The sequence below is a fragment of the Seriola aureovittata genome, chromosome 8, assembly GCF_021018895.1.
Source record: "Seriola aureovittata isolate HTS-2021-v1 ecotype China chromosome 8, ASM2101889v1, whole genome shotgun sequence".
Lineage (NCBI taxonomy): Eukaryota > Metazoa > Chordata > Actinopteri > Carangiformes > Carangidae > Seriola > Seriola aureovittata.
This window is the reverse complement of record NC_079371.1, coordinates 17,381,756-17,401,632: the sequence shown is the minus strand read 5'-3', so window position 1 is coordinate 17,401,632 and position 19,877 is coordinate 17,381,756. Positions and strand designations below refer to the sequence as shown.

At 40.8% G+C, this 19,877-nt stretch overlaps 1 protein-coding gene across 2 annotated transcripts; it reads left to right on the top strand.

Annotated features, from left to right (window-relative positions):
* Nucleotides 1-9: 9 nt before the first annotated feature.
* ccnjl (cyclin J-like) lies at nucleotides 10-18,039 on the top strand. Of its 2 annotated transcripts, none has more exons than XM_056382717.1 (6): nucleotides 10-378; nucleotides 1,079-1,186; nucleotides 5,013-5,223; nucleotides 13,524-13,823; nucleotides 13,953-14,112; nucleotides 14,732-18,039. In XM_056382717.1, the coding sequence occupies exons 2-6, from the start codon at nucleotides 1,109-1,111 to the stop codon at nucleotides 15,252-15,254; spliced, it is 1,272 nt and encodes a 423-aa protein (XP_056238692.1). In that variant the 5' UTR covers nucleotides 10-378; nucleotides 1,079-1,108; the 3' UTR covers nucleotides 15,255-18,039. The 2 variants fall into 2 exon arrangements, with proteins under 2 accessions (XP_056238692.1, XP_056238691.1); XM_056382716.1 differs by having other exon boundaries at nucleotides 12-378; nucleotides 1,076-1,186.
* Nucleotides 18,040-19,877: the final 1,838 nt, after the last annotated feature.

The window sequence follows — 19,877 nt, the reverse complement described above, 5'->3', positions numbered from 1 at the left end:
GCTGACCTCTGAAGGACTACAACTCCCAGGCTGGAGGAGGGCCCTTCACGTCGGCCGCACGAGCCTCGCACCGCAGCAGCAGCAGCAGCAGCTGGTGCAGCCGAGGAGGCGACTTTGTTACCGCGGAGCCACCGGAGAGGAAACGGCTGAACGAAATCTCTCGGAAAAAGTGTCAACAGTTTGGGGGAAACGGCTCGACCAAACGTCCGTTGCCCGGATTTGGCGGTGGCAGCTGTTTTACGAACTTGTCAGAGGATTTGAACTTTGTCTTTTGGCCGAAAAAAAGAGGTCTTTCTCAAAGTTGAGCCGAAGAGTTCTTCTCTCATTCAGGATGTCGGACTGAGACAAAGGGGTCTGGGGGGCATTCCCGTCGGAGCGGTGAGTGGCACATGTAATAACCACCGAGATGAAAAGTTCACAAGGTTACTGTCCTGTAGGACGAAGGGGTTGTGTTTGTGCGGAGATGTCTAGCTTATTCACTGTGTGCTGTTTTTGTTTTTAAACGAGGCGACTGTTTCTGGGCTCGGTGGACAGTTAACTTGTGTAGCCTCACTGTTTGGCCGCTGTCTCGTGGTGCGGACGCGTTTTAGATGATAACCAAAGTGTAGGATTTGTTAGTAATTTATCGTTACAGTGAACAACCAGACCAAAAGTGGCATTAATGAAAGGCTGCTTTGATTCATTTGACCTATAGCGTGGTCGAGCGGGCATTTAACTGAGCCATTTAAATTCCCGAGCAGAGAAAATGGCCTATGCAGGGGGAGAGACCTGTGCTGTGTGATTAGCAAGATGTTCAAAAACTTTATCAAAACGACTAGATTTCTCCCAAATAACCGCCTTGCTCTTATTGACGATACAAACACCAGCCTCTAGTTGATCAAATCTTAAAATCGGTTTTAATGAACAAATTTACAGGATAACTTTAGTTCAGCTTGATACTACTGCTATATCTGCCAGTCAACAGCCTGTTTGAAAACTATACTACATTTTCTAGTTATGCTCACCTTTCTTTGCCCAGCATGCCACTCTGTTGAAGAGTTTGAACTTTGTCTTGTTTTGGACACATCTCTCTCAGCAGGTAAAACTTGATTCTTGAAGTCCCCTCTGGATGGGAAAGATGGAGAGGGAGTTGCAATGGTGGAAAGGACAGCTAGCTGCAGATATCCATCAATCCCTCCGCATCAAGGTGAGCCTGACATCATTAAGCTCTGCTTTATTTTGATGGGAAACTCATTGTTTTGCTGACAGTATGAGCTAAACATGTTTTCAGTGTGTGTGTTGAAGATTTACATTAAGAATTAGTAAATGTCTGTACAGCTTTACTATCACCAAACAGCAACTTGAAAATCGCAGTGTTGTACTGTATGTTACTGTATACCTAAAACAAAAGACAAATGAGTAAAGCTAAATGGCTAGCTGATTATTCAATTAATAAGAGCTGCAATGATGCAGCTCTTATTAATTACACTTGACTACAGTTAGTCAACTGTAGATTTATTAATCAATTAGGCAACCTACACAAAGTTAATTGGTAACAATTTTAATTATTGGTTATTCGTTTAAGTAAATTTTAAAGCAAAAATGGCTAAAATTGGTTGTTGCCATCCCCTCAAATGAGAATATTTTCTGGTTTTCTTGTTCTTTATTGAAGTAAAATGAATATCTTTGGGTTTTGGACTGTTGGTTGGACAAAATGAGACATTTGTAAGACCATCACTCAAATCATGATGGTCATTTTAACTGATGAGAAAATAATCGCCTCATAATTAGTTGATACTGAAAATAATCATTAATTGCGGCCTTACAATTAATGGAGCAATAGAAAATTAAGAGAAATTGTGAATGGCATTTTAGCTGTTTATGATTAATCAAGAAAAAATAAATAAGACAGTCAAAACAGTCTGAACCAGCAGGCCTGTGTTGATTATTCCACATATACTGCACAATGTATTGAAAGTTGGGAGGAAAATATAATTACACAGTCCTGTTGTCTATTTAAACATGATCTAAATTAGATTACATGGAGGAGTTCAGGCTCATTAATTAAGAATGTCTTAATTAACCTCGAAGCGCGATCATATTTCATCCCACGTGTCACTTTAATGGAGACATCTGTCACTTGACTGGCATCTTTGAGCTAAGGCTCTTCTGCCAGCTTCACAGTGAGGGAGATGAATACAGATCAGGTTTGAGACATCAGGTGCCTGGATGTGCGAGAGGTTATATCTGTATTGGTGGAAATGAGGACTGCAGTGAATCAGATGTTTGTGAGCCTTACAATGAGTCATTCACTTACACACAGTTTGATTCAGTTTGTTCGTGCTGGACAGTGTCTGACTCAGAGTGAGCTGTCAATTAGACAGAAAATCTGTACGCAGAGCTGGAAACTAAACAACACACCCACTCTTTCCTTGTGTACTATAATGAAAGAGAGAGATACTGTCAGTCTAAATTTTAGGTTTTGATCTCCTTATAACAGCATTTTTGGTTAAATCCCAAGTAACAGGCTCACCACAGTATAGACTATATAATGTAATGTCCTCATCGTAAATGCTACATATGGTGAATTGAAAAATGCTTGAGACTAATTTTTTATAGAAATAGGATCACTTTATTTAGGCACCTGAAGTAAACAACAACATGCTATTTGTCTTAAAGTTGACTACAATAAAACTGCCTGTGTTTTAAATTACAGTCACTCTTCCAGGCCTTTTTTGAGTTTTTCCAGTTTCTTGATGGATATCTTTTGATAGTGTGAGACATCAAGTGAAAATATACCAAAAGAGTTTTTGGCTTTTTTCCAAGAAGACATTTTTTTTCATATGGCAGAGAAATATCAGCTTGATTTTCTTCTGCCATAAGCTTACTTTTATGTCCTTGTGGTGACAGCAGGGTGTATGATTGTTACACTAAAGACTGAAATATTTGTATTTATGGACTTAATGAAAAAGTCAAGGTCATGGATTTTTATATGCCCTTAATCAATTAATCGTTTAGTTGATTGATAATTAGGATAATAATCGGGACAATGAGGAAAAATAAAATATAATGGAATATGATAGATTTCAGCAGAGCTACAGTGCACTGCTTGATATGAATCAATAGTCCAAAATTAAATTTAATAATCAAATCAATTGTCTATAAAGATACCAAACATTTACTTTTTATTTATCTTATCAAATGTGAAAATTTGCTGCTTTTCTTTTCACCATTATGCATTGAATACATTTGGTCTATTGGTCAGACAAAAACAGAAATATGAAGGGTCACCTTGGGCTTTGTGAAACTGTGATGGGTATTTTCACACCTTTTCTGACATTTTTTGGACTAAACAATTAATATAAAAAAGAAATATCAACAGATAGGCCTAATGTTTTCTAATTTTAATGATATTTTACCAAAACCGTTCAAATGTATGCTGTTCAGAAACTTATGATGAGTAGAGGTGAATGTTTTCACAAATGGATAAGCTGAAAGCGCAGTAAAATTTAAGGTGATATCAGATGTCAAAGCTGTTTGTGGAGAGGCCTTCACACTTTGCTTAGATTTCCTGCGTGGCGTTTGCTCCCCCACAGTCTCATCCAGCCTTAATGACGTTTGCTGCCGTGATAATGCCCTGATGTGGGAGATAGCGGTGGTGTGTAGCATGTGGCAAATTATCAGACATGCAAATCAGGCGGAGGCAGCTGTGGAATCCTTAATTATGGTGCGGGTCCCCCACAAAGGCACCTCTCCACCCACCCACCCCCTGGAGCCCCTCCAGACTCCAGCAGCCCCCTCCTCCTGCTGCCCTTGTACCCCCAGACAGACAGATGGACCAGAGGCAGAATCTGAAGCAGTGGGAGGAGAGGAGAGTTTGGGGAGGATTGGGTGGTGTGGTTGGTTGTGGCACCGGGGGTGGAGCTGCTATATGTGGATTTGGGAGGAGGGGGGTTACTGTTTATTTTTGGTTTTAATTCAAATGTCAGTCTGAACATCATTGTTGTCTTAGTTGTGCTCAAAATAAATAGTTGACAGTTTGTGTAAACCCAACAGTGTTTGTAGTTTTGCCCTCACAGAATTTTATGTTACCCAAAGTATTAACTGTAGCATGTATTTCTATGTTATGAAACGCTGAGCTTTAAACTAATAGTTTTAGAGCCAGCCTGAAGGCAAGCATGTTCCTAAACAACAGTCCTAACATGATGTGGATATTTTCTGTGTTTCTCCTTTAATGTAAGGACCCCTGACTGTTTGATCTTAAGGAGATTAATCCAGCAATCCTCAATCTCTTATTAAATCCAAATGAAAAGCCCTTGTTTTTACTCAGATTCTCAGAGACCAAAAAACATTTTTGAAAACAAAAACGTTTTCTAGGATAAGCAGCTTAAATACTGACAAAGTAACTGCAGAGTAAGTTTGTACATCCATCGCTGAATTTTTTTTGTTGTTGTTTGTTTCTTACTCTGAGGCAGATTTTGAAATTGGAGCCTTGTGCTCTCCTGTTTTCTGGAGCTGATTGGGAAGATACCCGGGGCCGATTCAATGCTAATGCCCCCAAGTATCTTCCTTCCACTTTGAAACACATGCAGCTAATTGAACATGAATAGGAGATGTGGAAGGGGTGAAACCTAATCCTATCTACTACCCAACCTCCATGCGCCCCCCCTACACACACCACCACCACCCTCAGCCCATTGCACCAAGACCCCTGCAATGACCCAAATTAGCTCCTGTTCTCTGCAGCGATGGAGAATTAAAGGAAATTGAAATGAGGCTGAAGCATAATCTAGATTTTTCTGTGGTAAATTATGTTTTATTCTCAATATGAGTACTTCAGACCCATAGCAGCTCTCCTGACAGCAGTTAAACCCAGTCAGCAGGAGACATGCATGGCTCACTATTATTATGCATATTCTTTACAACCCCTGTGTTTCTTCACCGCTGCTTCCTGCCCACCCAGTTCTTCTCACCCCCTCCCCAATCCCATGAGTTACGTCCCCTCTCATCCCTCTTCTCTTCTCCCTCTCTAGGAGCTGAAGTTACCCGTCTATCGGGCCCACTCTCCGCAGATCGGCATGCGACGGTACTTTGCAGACTTGTTGGCCATCCTCAGTAATCGCTACCAGCTATGTCCTACAGCACGTCACCTGGCCGTCTACCTGCTGGACTTGTTCATGGACCACTATGATGTGGCCGTCAAGCAGCTCTATGTGATTGCCCTCTCTTGTCTGCTCCTAGCTAGTAAGTCTATGAACAGCCTTACAGCTTCTTCCCTAAATCCACCAACATGTTTATTTTATGTTTTCTGTAGTTTTTGCCTGACCAGGACATTTATTAAAAGACTAATTGCTCATTTTTCCCTATTAGGATCAGGCATGTGCTAACATCGATGCTTTGCGTTCTTGATTTCTTAAATCTAAACTTAAATATGGTACTGAGGTAACTTGTTTTCATTTTGAAGAGCATTTTGACTTAACCTGTAGATGCCTGCAATGTAAATATTCTGAGGTAAAAAACATACTGTGACCGGTTCATGCACCGGTGGCACAAGGCCTGTAACAAGGCTAATTCGAGTTATGCTTCAGAGACCATAACGTTTTGCTTTTCTAGCTACACTTTTTAGACTGATCTGATAGCCTGTAATGACAGTTTACTGTCAGCTGCGATGTTGGTTTAAAAAAAACACAAGGTTACCATTGTGGTAGGATGACTGTACCATTGTTTTAGGAGAAACTGTTGGGGATTATGCTTGTGTCTGCAGAACTTTATCTGTGTCTTTGATCCTAGCTGTAATAACATGTCTCGGGCTGCTGCTGTTACTCTAGTCCTATGCAGTCTATTTGAGTTGAACTAGATTTCCTACCAAGGCCAAAATGTCCTCTACTCCAAGGTGTGTTTTTTTTTTTTCATCTACTTTTTCTACTCTGTCATTGAAAACTAGGTTCGTTACAGAGCCCAGCCGGCCTACAAACCCCATACAAATCCATTTTGTCCTCGGGTTAATTCTTTAATGGCACTTTTCTCTGTGATCACATCATCATGTTTTTAGACCTCCACTGTTCAAAAACACATCAGTGTGCCACACCACTGCCCTGAATGACAGGCTCCTTCATTACAACTAACATGGTCACTGTAGCTGTAGTAATATTTGCTAAAAACTACAGCTGCCAGCCTGTTTAGGAAGTAACTGAGTCTTTTTAAAACTAATGAATCTGAATTTGGGACATTTTCAAGATTTACATTTTCACTAGTGAATGGGCTTGGGGCTGATTGCCATGAACAGGACAGTGAAGTCAGAAAGTATTGAGATGGAAAAAGGGATTATTCCTTTTGGTCTTTTCATTTGTCTAGAAATATAGAAAAACATCAGTCTAATCTAAAAGCACTTTACAGATATAAAACAATCAAGTTAAAACTTTGTATTTTAAGTCCTGAATATCTCCACTTCTCTAGACCAATGATTTGTTGATATTATTCTTTGCTTGTAGTTGCTGTTTTTCTCAAGCTGTCAGTGTTTCTGTAGAAGTGAGTGAAGAAATTATTTAGTCCAGAAACCAGTAACCAACGTGAAATATAAAGGTGTTTCTTTGTGTGTGTGTTTTGTGTAAAGCGTGTGCGTTAATCATTCTCCTCCTGCTGATGCATGGCGCAGGTTGTGTGGTAGTTATTAGTGTCTCTGTGTCTGTTTCATGATTAACAGACAGAGGTTTTCTGTACATTAATGCAGCCCTTGGCATCATGGGTAATTAGACTAATGATAACGTCAAAGTGGGAGTCTGGAACAGGGCCCGCTCACTTGGGAGGGCTCAGCGCATGTGTGTGCGCATGTGTAGTTGCATACAGGCCATCTTTGCAATCAGAGTAGTCTCTGTGGTGGGATAAATTTGAATATGAGACTTGAAAGAGGTTTTTATTTAAAAGCCATCTCATGAGAATCCAAGAATAGTTTTGAGAGTTTGCTCATTGAGTGATATAAATATTTTCAGTCCAATCTGGACAGAGGTTTTTCTTCTATTTTGTATTAGATTAATTTTTTTTTTTTTATTGAATCTTTTGATTTGTGGCGCTCAGTTAGTCAGGCTCTCTCCTCTTTGCTTTCCTGCCTCTGACTCCTCCAGGACTCTAGGGAATCTCCGCCATGATTGATGAAGGCTTGAAAGGGTGTTTGATTCAAAGTTGTCTTTGGTTTTTATCTGTCCTGAGGTGCTTTGGAATCTGGCCTAGTTATTGAACGGCCTCCCCAGGTCCCTCTGCCTGCCTTTGACAGGCACATACATTGTCTTTCTTCAAATATTTTCTGGCTTCCGCACTCGGTTAATTAATCGCTACCTCTTTTGTGCCTCTCAGCAGACACTGCTTAATCCTGTTATTCCATTGTGTGTGTGTTTTTGTGGATGCTTGTGTGTGCATGTGTTTGTTCATGGATGAGCTCCTTTTCATTTGCAGGAGTAAGATTGTGGCCAGTTTTTTAAGCCCACAGGGACTGAGTGTTATTGACTGTTGGGCATTTATTTAGAGACCTCTCTTTATTCCAGAGAAGTCAATTACTCAAAGAAACCAAAATCCTGGAAAGTTTTATGTCAGCTTCAGTTAAGCCTGTTCATGTATACACTGCATATTTCCATTTGAAAATAAGTCTGCAAACTTAAGTTTCTATTGTGTTCAGTCGATGAAGTCCTGCAGTGATCCCATCAGTCTTCCTGACAGATCTTGCTCCCTGAAGTCAGAGATCTTCATACTGCAGCTATTTGTTATTTTAAATGATATTGCGGATATGTCTCTGCTGCCAGCACAAGAATCCTATGGGTTTTTTTGTTGTTGTCATGCTTTATGTATTTTGTGAAGTTTGTTAACTGGCTCTTGATTATGATCTTTAGATGCTCTTGTGATTTATTTTTTGTGATGCCACTGCATTTTTATTCTTATTGTTCATGCTATATTTCACTTATTTTGTTCAGTGAACTTGATTCACTGGAGGGACTATAAAACAAAAAAAGAGCATCCTGTGAAATGCACAAGAAGCTCTGGTATTGCACAGTACACTTACAAGGCCCATGGAGCCCGGGGGTGGGGAGGTACTGTGTGCTGAGGGGCACCTGCCATATGCTCTCCGAGTCAGGCCTCAAACAAAAGCCCGTCAATGCAGGCAGGACAGCCAGCCAGACGCTTCCCAGAGAGGGGGAGGGGAGCGGATACTGAGGAGTGGAGGCGTGTGTTTGTGTGTTCATGGTCGAGACTTGCTGTAAGCTAACATTGCTAAATGAAGAGATGGTTGCTGTGGCAACCTTGCGATAAACCTATGGATTTTTTTTCTCCTGATCACTCTAATTAAGATCCACATTCAAGTCGAATCCTTTTCCTATTCAAAGGGCGTTGCTTTACTGCTACACAGCCACTTAACTGACTGGGTTCTGGTGGTGTCCTTTTACCTTCAGCTGCCGGCTCTGTTTCCTCTTCGTTCTCTCACCTTGTCAGGGACAGGCAGAGTGAGCCAGTCCTGGGACTGGGCAGCCAGTAAAAGCAGCTCCACATCCCTGGGGGGTTGGGAAATGAGTGGAGCAGTACTTCAAAGGCAGGTCGGCTGTTGATGTTAAACAGGGTGGAAAGGGAGGGAGAAGAGGTGGCCTGCAAAATGGAACATATTAGAACTGAACCACCCAGCAGGGTGCCCTGAAATGTAGATTAATAGGGAACCCACTTCCCCCTTCATCCCCCTCTCAGAGGTTTGACAATAATTCTGATGGAGCTGTTGTAATGTGGGGCCCTCATAATTAATGAAATTATGTAGAGATGTATCTATGGTTGTGAAAATGTCACTATTATTCATTATTATCAGATGCACTAGTTCATATTTTTGTTTGAGAGCTGTTGTGTAGTTGTAATACATAAACTCTAGTACACTTTACGTCGTATTTTGTGTTTTGTTGTGTAATGCTTTAGGCTCTGTTTGCCCACACATTCCCTGTGTCAGCCATCATCACCCATACGGCAAGGCGCTTAATACTCTGTTGACGGATCCCCCCAAGAACACACACACACACATACATACATATACATAGAGCTAGACACAGAGGCCCGGGTTTCTAGGATTCTCCCTGGTCACCCAGGCATTAGTATCAGGGGTCAAGGGTCAGCCTAGGTCTACAATGTGTGAGCCGCCAGGGCCAGGGGTGGCAACACGGAGATTCAGTGATGGAGCTGCGATCAATTTCACACTACCAATGAAAGATGAACCAGCAAATAAAAGGAGTTTAAAGAGCAGAGGAAATTCCTCCACGGCTGTCAAGTCAAAAAGAAAAAGCAGGAGAGAACGAGGAAGAAAGGGAAGATTGCCTTAATAGTTTTTTTTTTCCTCTCAAATCTTTATTGGCATCTTTTATCAACATTAAATGATAAAGTAAATATAAACAGTTTGAAAAACAAATTCACATATGTTCATGCTGTCCTTTTGAGGGATTCATTAGTAGCTCTAATCTCCCAGTTTTGAGTTTGTATAATGTTAATTTTCCTAATTTTTCTTATAGAATTGAACCAAATATCTGACTTTTCGTTACATTTTTAGAGAAATTACAGACAAAATTTACTACACAATTTGTAGGAAACTAATAATTATTAATAACACACAGCTCTTTTCTGATATTTCTAAAACATGTGAGTTATCTACTCTCTCCAACAGATCTGATGTCTATGTGACTGTTTACTTTTCATGGTTTATGGGTGTTTTGGGCAGATATACTTTTTTGTAAGACAATCAAAACTGTCTGAAAACACAGAAGTGATTTTCATTTCTTTGAGGTACTGGGTGAAATTAACTATAATTACATGATGTTTGTAAAATGGGGAGCAACAGAAACAAAGGCCTTTCTTTCTGTGTGAGAAAACAGTTCTCAGGTTTCCTAACAGACCCTATCGCTGTAAACCCCTCCCCAACCCCACCTTTCCCCCAAACAGCACACCTGGGAGGAAGCTGCATCCCAGCCTTACCTCTTCCTAACCCCTGACCTGTAACCTCTCACTGTTTACTCAACCTTTTTTCATCATCACCATCACCTGTGGGTGCTGTGAGAAAGAGTAGGTGTCCTGTAGTTGCAGTGTATGGAAAGGTAATTGTTGTAGATAAAGGGGAAGGCAGTTTTTTTCCCTTCATCACTGTGTCTCTTCCCTGCTCACTGACTTCAGATATGATCATTGAGCTGCCTGCATTCCAGGTAGGCTGAACTCACAGGGGAGGAATGCACCGTCTCTCTCAGGCCACATTCAGACTGACAACAGCAAAAGAGTAAAAAGGGCTGGGATAGTGTTTGCATGTTGCTACAGGGTATCAGGTATAGTCTGCTAAAGAGTGTTGTTTAACCCTAATCCATTTAATGTTATTGTAACTTAAATCAGCACAAGAGATCAAACAATTAGTGGACTGAAAAAAATTCTGGTAATAAATGAAATTAAAAGTAATTAAATAATATAAGTCCCCCCATTATAGTTAATTGAATATGTTAGAGGTTTAGACAAAACAAGCCTTTTGAAGGTGCCCTGGATTTTTTTCATCAAACAATTAATTGATTAAATAAGAAAATAATCAGCAGATAAATACAACATATAAATAATGCTTTGTTGACATCCCCCTGTAAGATTTCAAATGATACCTGGCCCTGACACTGGATGATGTTGCATTGTGCTGCAGAAAAGGTAGAAGCAGGATAAACTTCTTTGTCCCTTTTTTTTCGCTTTAGCCCTCCTATGGCTCCTCTCCTACTGTGCCAACTCATTGAAATGAATGAGACCACTGTATTGTTATACAGGCTGTGATGTGCACAGGAGTCAGTTCTTTTTGCAGTAAGTCAAACTGGTTTGCGGCTCAGACTCATACCGCACTTCTTTAGGTTCCTATGAAGTTGCTTTGTTTTTCATTTTCAAAGCTGTTGGGCTTCCCTCGCTCTCATGTGTCCTGTCACCCACCGTATAAAACCAAAAGAGTAATCACAGAGCACAATGAGGAGATTGACTTGTGCTGTGTCCCTCTTAAGATCAAAGAGGCTGGGGTTGTGTGGAGATTGGGGGCATTGATGACTTTTTATGGCAGCGTCTGTGTGGACATAGCAGTCTAGCAGCAGACAGAGCCCTGATCCAGAGGATATGAGGGTGAGAGAATGGGGCAAGTGTGGACTGGGCCGTGGAACGAGCCCTTGTGGGTGTAAACAGCCCTGTTTCACTGTGCTTCCTGTTCTGCTGGAGAGACGCCATTACTGCCTGTCTGCTAATTACCCCTCTGGCCTGTTGGGCTGCGGATCCCCCACTGCCCTCCCCTCATGCTCTCTCAACCATCCCCTCTTTCTTCCTCTCTCCTGCCATGCGTAATGGCAGGTCGCAACATTAGTGGTAAAACTCACACTCAGTAGGAAGATGCCCCTGCTCACTGAAACGTGAGCATGAAGAGGTAAAAGGGGTCCAGCAAAGACACCCACAATAGCTGTGCAATGTCAGACAATCGTTGCTTGCACTTCTAACTGCAGCTTGGAAACATCAATAAAGCCCCTATTTCTAATGTTTGGTTGCCATGGTTTTAGATTAGAGGCCAAGATTTACCCCAACAGAGGGTTGCTGTTATTCCCAGCTGGATTTATGTTCACAAAGGCGATACATAACTTTTTAATCCTAGCCTGTGGATATAATACCAAGTAATTCTACAGCAGCCACTGAGTGGCACTTTGTCAGCAGGCAGCAGTGTGTAGGTGCTTATTTTCATCTTTATATGTTGGTTTGTTTATATAAGGTTTATTTTCCCTGTCATTATTATTATATAACCACACTTTCCATAAAGGTGGTGAATCAAGAGTAGTTCTGGGTAGAGGTAGACAAATCACAGAGCAATAGCTAATTAAATCAGCTTTTTGCAGAAATATATATATTTTTTGCAGAGATATATAGAACTATATCGTCATACGTTATCTGTTTATACACAAGCCTCCACTTATGGGTGTCCATAGGAGGCGTTACGCTTGGAGATATATATTATTTATAAATGCAAAATCTGCTTATAACTATATTGTAGTTTTTGAATAAACAATTTATAAATGTTTAAATACTGCCGATGGATGCTGTATAGGGACACTTAAGGTAAAGTTTTACCTTATTAAACTGATGTGTTTTATCAACGCATGTTTATTTATTGTTTGTGTATTTATTGAGCTTTCTCAAATATTTTAATTGCCCTTAAAAATTCAGTAACTGTTAAACTGTAGTTTTTGGGAGTGAATTAGTTCCATTGCAAGTCTACAATGTGCCCCCTTCCTACTGAAAGCTGTGTGTAGTCAAAGCACATGCTTTAGAGCAAAGCCTGTATCAGTGTAACCTGACACCCACCTCCTCGCCCTCATTCTTAAAGTTTGAGTAGAGGCCTGCTATACCCGTGGATTAAAAGCAGAATCACCCCTCTTCATTGGCCACATGGACCCTTGAGGCCTCGGGGCTGTTGCTATGGAAAGGAGTATGTCTTGGGATGGGGAGGGGGGCTCACCATTATGGCACTGCTGTAATGTCTGCAAGGATCTGGAGCAAGTGAGAGGAAAATATCAGGAATCGAACTGAACTTTTTTCGTAGAAAGTGTTAAGCTTGTATAATCCATACTAAGTGCCCCACACTGTAAGCCTATAGTAATGCTTCCTCAGGCTTGTTAGTGTAATGGCTTAGCTTTGTAGCCAGATGTTCAGTAATAGTTAACTTAACTGCCAGTGCTTAGCAGGCACTTGTTAGGTTCTGTGGAGCTGCAGTAAGGGTCTATAGAGCTGACCATAAACCTGCTGTATGTGGCTTACATAAAAAAATTAATAAAGTAATTAATAACCACAGTCCGTCATCGTCAACCCATATGAAGATTACTGGGTTTATCTTTGGGTTAAGAATTTTAACTTGGCATTTAATGTTGGATGCAGATATTGTGAGCTTTCAAACTAATTGAACTGTACAGGTAATTGTCTAATATGCTCATTAACTTAATTGTTAATAAGTGAGATGCTGTGATTTACAGAAAACATATAACAATACATTAGCTGCAGTTAATGATTATTTAAACTATTATTATTGTTATAAACAATTCATCTATTCATGGTACATATATATGGTTTTTATTTAGTTGTTTGGTCTTTAATATCTCAGGAAATAGTGAAAGATGTCACAATTTCCTGAACAATTAATTCTCATAATTGATGCTGATTTAATTTTTTGGTGGTCAACTAATGAATTCATTGTTTTGGCAGTACAATGTGTTTTCATGGGATAACCACGTGGTTATTTTCCAAAATCTTGATCCAAAAGAGCAAAACAAAAATAATGTTTACATAGTCTTGAGGGCTTCTGACCCAAGATATAACCACATCCAGGATCCAAACACAGTATGTCCAAACACAGTATGTCATCTTGTTAACGTCTTGCACGCCAAGTCCAATACAGAGAAAGCATGCATGTAGTACTTATCAAATATGTATCTGCAGAATGAACTGAACCAAAACACTAAAACCTGCTGCATATGTTTGTTTCTTTCCAGGTAAATTTGAGGAGAAAGAAGACCGGGTTCCCAAACTGGAGCAGCTGAACTCTCTGGGTTTTATGTGTAGCCTGAACCTGGTTCTCAACAAGAGGGATCTGATCAAAATGGAGCTTCTGCTGCTGGAGACCTTTGGCTGGAATCTGTGCATGCCCACACCCGCCCACTTCATTGACTACTACCTCCATGCCTCGGTGCAGGAGGGTGACCTATACAACGGCTGGCCCCTGTCCTCCCTCTCCAAAACCAAGGCTTTCATGGACAAATATACTCACTACTTTCTGGAGGTCTCACTTCAAGGTAGGTTTAGAGGTAGTTGAACTAGACTTTGCTTAGTTTGTTCAATAGGTGTTTCTATATTCATTGATTAGCATGTGATGTAAGTTCAATCAAAGCATTTATGAAACTCTTGTCTCGGGGTCCTTCTAGATCATGCCTTCCTGAGTTTCCGACCATCTCAGGTTGCTGCCGCGTGTGTGGCAGCATCTCGCATTTGCCTTCAGATTTCCCCAAGCTGGACGACTGCTCTGCATCTGCTAACAGGCTACACCTGGGACCACCTCACCCAGTGCATCGAACTTATGCTGCTGTAAGAGACACACAAGGCACACACACACACGCATATATTTATAGAAAAAATCAAAACCGAAAGGCAGGCGGGCCTCTCAAATTGTAGATAGAAGAAAGATGAAGATGGATGACATTAAGGCCCTGTCTCTCTGTACTTTTGTTGCCATGGTTTTGGATAATACGATGCCTGTTGCTTTAACCAGTAGAGGCTTCTAATGTTGTGTGCAATAATAGTGTGTAATTTAACAGCTGTAATTAAGTTGCACATTTCTTGGTCAGTGGGTGGCAGTGTGTGTTTGTTTGTCTGCATCTGTGTAAGTATAATTGTTTGCACATGTTCAGACTAATTGTGTGGGAGTAAAAATGGTTGCTTTAGACACATCTGTGCTCTGGTTAATGGATTTATTTGAGGAGTCATTTTTCTGCATGGATCTTTCCTTGAAGTATTCACACACTTAGCTTTCTCACTACAATACAGCAATGAGTTTAGTTCTAATTCACCACTGTTTTCTACATATCTATCTACACCATCTATAGTATTGACATTTTTTTTTTTACTAATATTCTACACATTTTTACATATTTACTTCTTTTTGATGTCATAGTGACTGAAGTATGTGTGCCTTGCCCTTCCACAGTGCTCATGACAACGACGTTAAGGAGGCCAACAAAACCAAATCCACTCCTCCTCACCGACCATCCTCCCTCCAGTCTCAGCCCCAGACCTCTCACCTCTCTCCAGTGTCGGCCATCCAGAGACCGGCCTCCTCTTCCTCCTCCACCTCCTCCACACCACAGCTGCTCTTTCAGCCCGATGGCTTCCCACACCTTTCCCAGCATTCCCCGTCCCTGTCCCAGCTGCAAGCGCTAGCTGACTCCCAGGCTCTTGGGCCTGTGGTGAACATGTCTCAGGACTTCTTTCAGAGCCACAGGATGGGTCTTCTAACTGGCGCTCCCTCCTTGACTCCTGGGGGTGGGTTTCCCTCCTACCCAAGCCTGACCTCTGGTCTTCAGCCGGGGGCTCGTGCGCTGCCGCTCCAGGGCCCAATTTCTGTGCAGATGGCCCTCACTGGAGAGCCACGCCACTGTCTGAGTATGGCCTACAGCGGGGGCTACCTGGGGGCTCATCACACCTTCACAGCCGGCTGCTTTGACAGGTGACGCCAGGAGACGGAGAGGGATCACAAACCCCCACGGGAGTGCACTACTATGCTTCCATCCCAGCTCCCTACCCTGAAACATCCACTTACAGACCTCCTCTCTCTCTCCGTCGGCACCGCAACACCTTCATCATGTCCAACTCCCCTGTCCCTCTCACAGAGACGCCTCAAACGCAAGCAGAGGTCCAAAGGCAAGACAGACCCGGTGGAAGTCATCACACTGACGTGACAAGTGCTCCGCTGAAATACTGAGGCATTACAAAAATGTTATTGCCATATTTTGAACTGGTTTTATAAATCTGTGCTATTATGAGACTGTCATCACTGTGAATGAGATGAAAGCAGCAGTGTGATCTAACACCCACCTCATTCAGTGCCTGTTCTCAGTTGTGTGATAGCTGAGCCATTTTTAGAAGTGCACAGAACACAAAGTATGTGTGATAAGGATATCTTGCTGCTTGACTTTTTTTTCTTTTTAATTTCTTATCCCAAAAAATGAACAAATTGGCTGGTATTTTTTCTTAGCCACCATTTGAGAGATAGAAGAAACAGAGGCTTGGCAAGAATTAAAAAGGCTATGTATGTCGGTGAAATTTTTGGTTGTGTGTCCTTAATGTCAGCGAACATTGATTCAACGCCTGTAAGCTCTGTTAGAGCTGAAGGGCCCCTCTGGGAATTCCTCACCACATAAGACCTCAGAGGAGACGAAGAATTCATTGTTTTGCGCACAGCAGGTGAAGTCCGCAGCTCGAACACACCTGCAGTGTTTCAGTTTTATTCTTTTTTCGTTCCTCTTCTCTCTTGTCCTTGTCATCTCGTCTCTCCCACCTCCAAAGTCGAGCCTTGTGGCGGAGCCGTCAAACACCCGGGTGAAAATGTGGCTCTCATGAACCTGCAGGCTTTGTCATACTAAAGTTTTAATTTCTCCAGCGTCCACTACTCAAAGAAACTGAACACAAACTGATGTGACTGGACCAGTGTGGTGAACGAGACGTGGATGTTGGTTGTCTATTGTACATATGAATTGCTGCTGCCTTCTTATGAACTGTTGGTTCTGTGTCTGTGTTAATGACTCCAATGTTTACATGAACCACTAAGTATCAGGGACTTGAACAAGATTACTTGAATATGATGCCATTGAAACATGCCATAGCTTTTATTTATGATGACTCATTTTTTCTTGTTCTTGATTTAAATTTTTATTTTTATTTTTTTTAATATGTAGTGTAGTTTTTTTTTAATATCAACTTAGAAGTTAGTTTTCTTTGTACCCGTTTATAGGAACTGTATATTCAGGCTCAGGTTTTAAGGCTGAAACTAAACTTTAAGCCTTCTCATTATTCTGTGCGATTATGCTTTAAATCGGATGCTAATGCAGCATCTGTGGGGTCTGAAATGCCCCCCTCCATCACTGGACCATACTTTGCTTACAACTCAGTAACTGAATGCACAACACAGTCTGTTTGCATCGCAGTGGAACAGCCTCGTGGTCACTGGTTTCACACACAAACATCTGTCGCCAGTCGTCTGTGATTGCTTCCAAGATTTCTAAAACTGCAATCCCCAATCTCCCACTTCCTGTTTAAGTATAAACACATCCAGATTCCCAGTGTCAGTTGCCCACTGGTTACTATGGCGATACCTTAAATGACCACGGACCCCAACTTCTGAGATGTCGTTGACCCGATTGTGAGTGAATTAGGGGTTTAGCTAACGGTATCGGTTGACTATTAACTTTATTAATTGTCATCTTTAACATTTCTCAAAGTAGTGTAACATACCCATTATTATATATCAATTCAAATATCTTTACCCAACCCAGCAGTCAAAAACTCAAAGATATTCAATGAACTATCATATTTGACAAAGAAAAGCACGACATTTTCACGTTTGAGAAGCTGGAACTATGAAATGTTACTATGTCACTGCCTTGTCCTCAGCAGCTGCAATGCTTGAGCTGTGAACCTTGAATTCTTAGACGTGCATCTCTCAGATAATGCTACATGAAGCTTTCTGAATACTGCAACACTCGGCGACTGACGACAGACTGATATGATCATGAATCATCACATCTTTTACAGCTAGACATCTGTTTGTTTTCCCACCACTGAAAAGGACATGCTAATGTGTTTTTCAGTAATATGAGCTAAGATACTATGCCTTTGTTTTGCTAACGTTGATGTACAGTTTTGTTATATATTGGTTTTTTTACATTCCCTTTGTTTTCATTGTATTTTTAGTTAAAGCTTTTTGTGATTCTGTTGATGAATGCTGTTGGTGGTTGGTGGTTAGAGTTCAACTTGCTCTTTTCCTCATAATTCATGAGCAACTTCTCACAGAGGTGCAATATGTTGTTTTTTTTCAGTTTAAACTGACCACAGCCATCACTGTCTCGTGTACACCACTGGTTCATCTTTTTGTAACTTATTTTTGATAATTGTGTGATTTGACTTGCTGTAGCTTGGTTTCCTTAGAGGACAGTGGGCTCTGAACACAATGAATATGTTGCATATTGCAGCCACTTCCTTTGACTGATAGATATTACTGAATGCTTTTGTCTTTTAGCTAGTTTTACTGTGCATTTTTCCGTCCCGTGAAAGGTGCTGATGTCACTCACACCAAACAACACTTGTCTAATGTGATGGTAATGAAATGACACCACAAACTTTCAATTAATATTTTTATATTATTTTGTACCAACCTGTAGTCTCGCTTAATGTGACACTGAATGATAAAAGGGGTTCTTTTATCATAATGTGTCATGGGAAAATAAACACACAAGTGAACTGAGTTTCTGCGGGGTGCGTTTGTTCTGAGGCATGACTGAGGTGCCTGCAGCTTTTAGGGAAATGACAGTTCCCACTGCATGGCTTCAGTTTGTTCAGAGGGAGGATTATGCAGCAGACCAGAGATAAACCCAGCAGATATTTACAAACAATCCTCCGGCCATGACCACATGCTATGGTAACTACTATATCTATTTCATCTTTTATTCCCACTCTCATAACCACGGCTGGAATATGACAACCATTGGTGGTATTTGTCAGCCTGCAGACAATTATTATTCAACATTTGAGAAACAAGTGTCTCTTCTGCTTCTTAACTCCGCCTGCACAGCTCAATCAAAGCTTTCTATGTTTTGTTGCATGTTGATGTATAGAAATATATTCAGTGATGGGGCCCTCTCTCACACACAACACATTATACTCTTGTATAATTCTTGCAAATAGGCCGCCCTCCTTGTGTTAGACGCAGCACAGCGACTCTCAGAAAATGCAGAGCCATAGTTCTGTTCTCTCCAATGCAATAGAATATTTTTTCTATCATGAAATTGAAGAGTTGTTTGGTAGTTTTTTCCTGAGTCGGGAATATGTAGTGTAACCACGTGCAAATCCAATCATATCAGTTCCCAAATCTTTAATTACCAATGAGTTAAATTAAAAAAAAATGACATAAAACACAATGTTCCTCCACATAAGCCAGATCAAAACGTAATTAACTTGGCATACAGATTAAAGAGTAATCAGAATTTTGGCACTGCTTTCATGCACACTATTTACATGATTTGCGTTTTTTGAGGGGGATTCTTCAAGATCTCCGCTGTTCAATGGCCCATCTGTAAAGGGAGGCGGAGGGGGTGGGAGAAGGGCAGTGCTCAGGGCTGTCAGTTTGATAATGGATCATTCTCACAGCCTCCTGTAAGCTTTTGTATGTGGAGCTGAAGAAGCAGGCTGTTGGCTTCCTTTAAATGTGTCCTCAAGGAAGAATTTGGAGAAGTGTTGAGTGACTGGGGGTGCAGAGTGCAGAGTGGGCTGCTCAATTTATGTCTTTGGTGGGGGTACATGTGCTTTTAACTTGCAACGTCAGGGCACTCATCATGACTGCTGAGCGTAAATCAATATATAAACAGATATAAGGTTTCATTTATTCTCAGTAATTACTTTAACACATGGCTTGATTTTTCTCTTAGTCAACTGCTTTGTGCTTTTTTTTATTAGAATGGTTTATTTTGTTTGGGAATATGTACATTAAAACACCATATCAACAAATTATACGATTAGGGTCTTAAGGTGCGTCCTGCTTTATAACCATATGATTTTGATTGTGTTTATCGGAATCTGTGTCCAAAATGTATTTTCAAGACCTTCATTATTTCAGTTATTTGCTTACGTGGCACTAATTTAAATTGAATCAAATGACTACACAGCAAACATTGCAGCAGGGTGTAGCCAACCAAGAAAAACTACTACAATATACACAAAGGGTTAAAGGACTGGGGGGGTTAAAAAGGGCCCAGCAACTTATTTTTGCCCTTGGGCCCCATAACAGGTTTACTAGGCCATGTTTTTATATCATTTTCTTACATTCACTTGCTACATAAATAAGGTTTTTCTGTGATACTTCAAGGTTGTTATGCTAACTACGGCTCAGTTGACACTCAAATAATGATACATGTATTTTTTTATAAATCTCCCTTATTCTCACCAGGTTATATAGATAGAATTATGGCAATATATTATCACTGTCAACTGAAATGATCATATTGATAAAAATAAATATGTTTAAGTATTTGATAATGTGTATTTTGTGTTGCCATGAAGAACACGTGAAAGTAAAATAGTAC

Excerpts from the sequence above, each read along its gene's own strand:
- ccnjl (XM_056382717.1), top strand. The coding sequence starts at position 1,109 with ATGGGAAAGATGGAGAGGGAGTTGCAATGGTGGAAAGGACAGCTAGCT. Across the intron at positions 13,824-13,952 it reads TCTGGAGGTCTCACTTCAAG|ATCATGCCTTCCTGAGTTTC; the intron begins GTAGGTTTAGAG and ends GGGTCCTTCTAG. Across the intron at positions 14,113-14,731 it reads TGCATCGAACTTATGCTGCT|TGCTCATGACAACGACGTTA; the intron begins GTAAGAGACACA and ends GCCCTTCCACAG.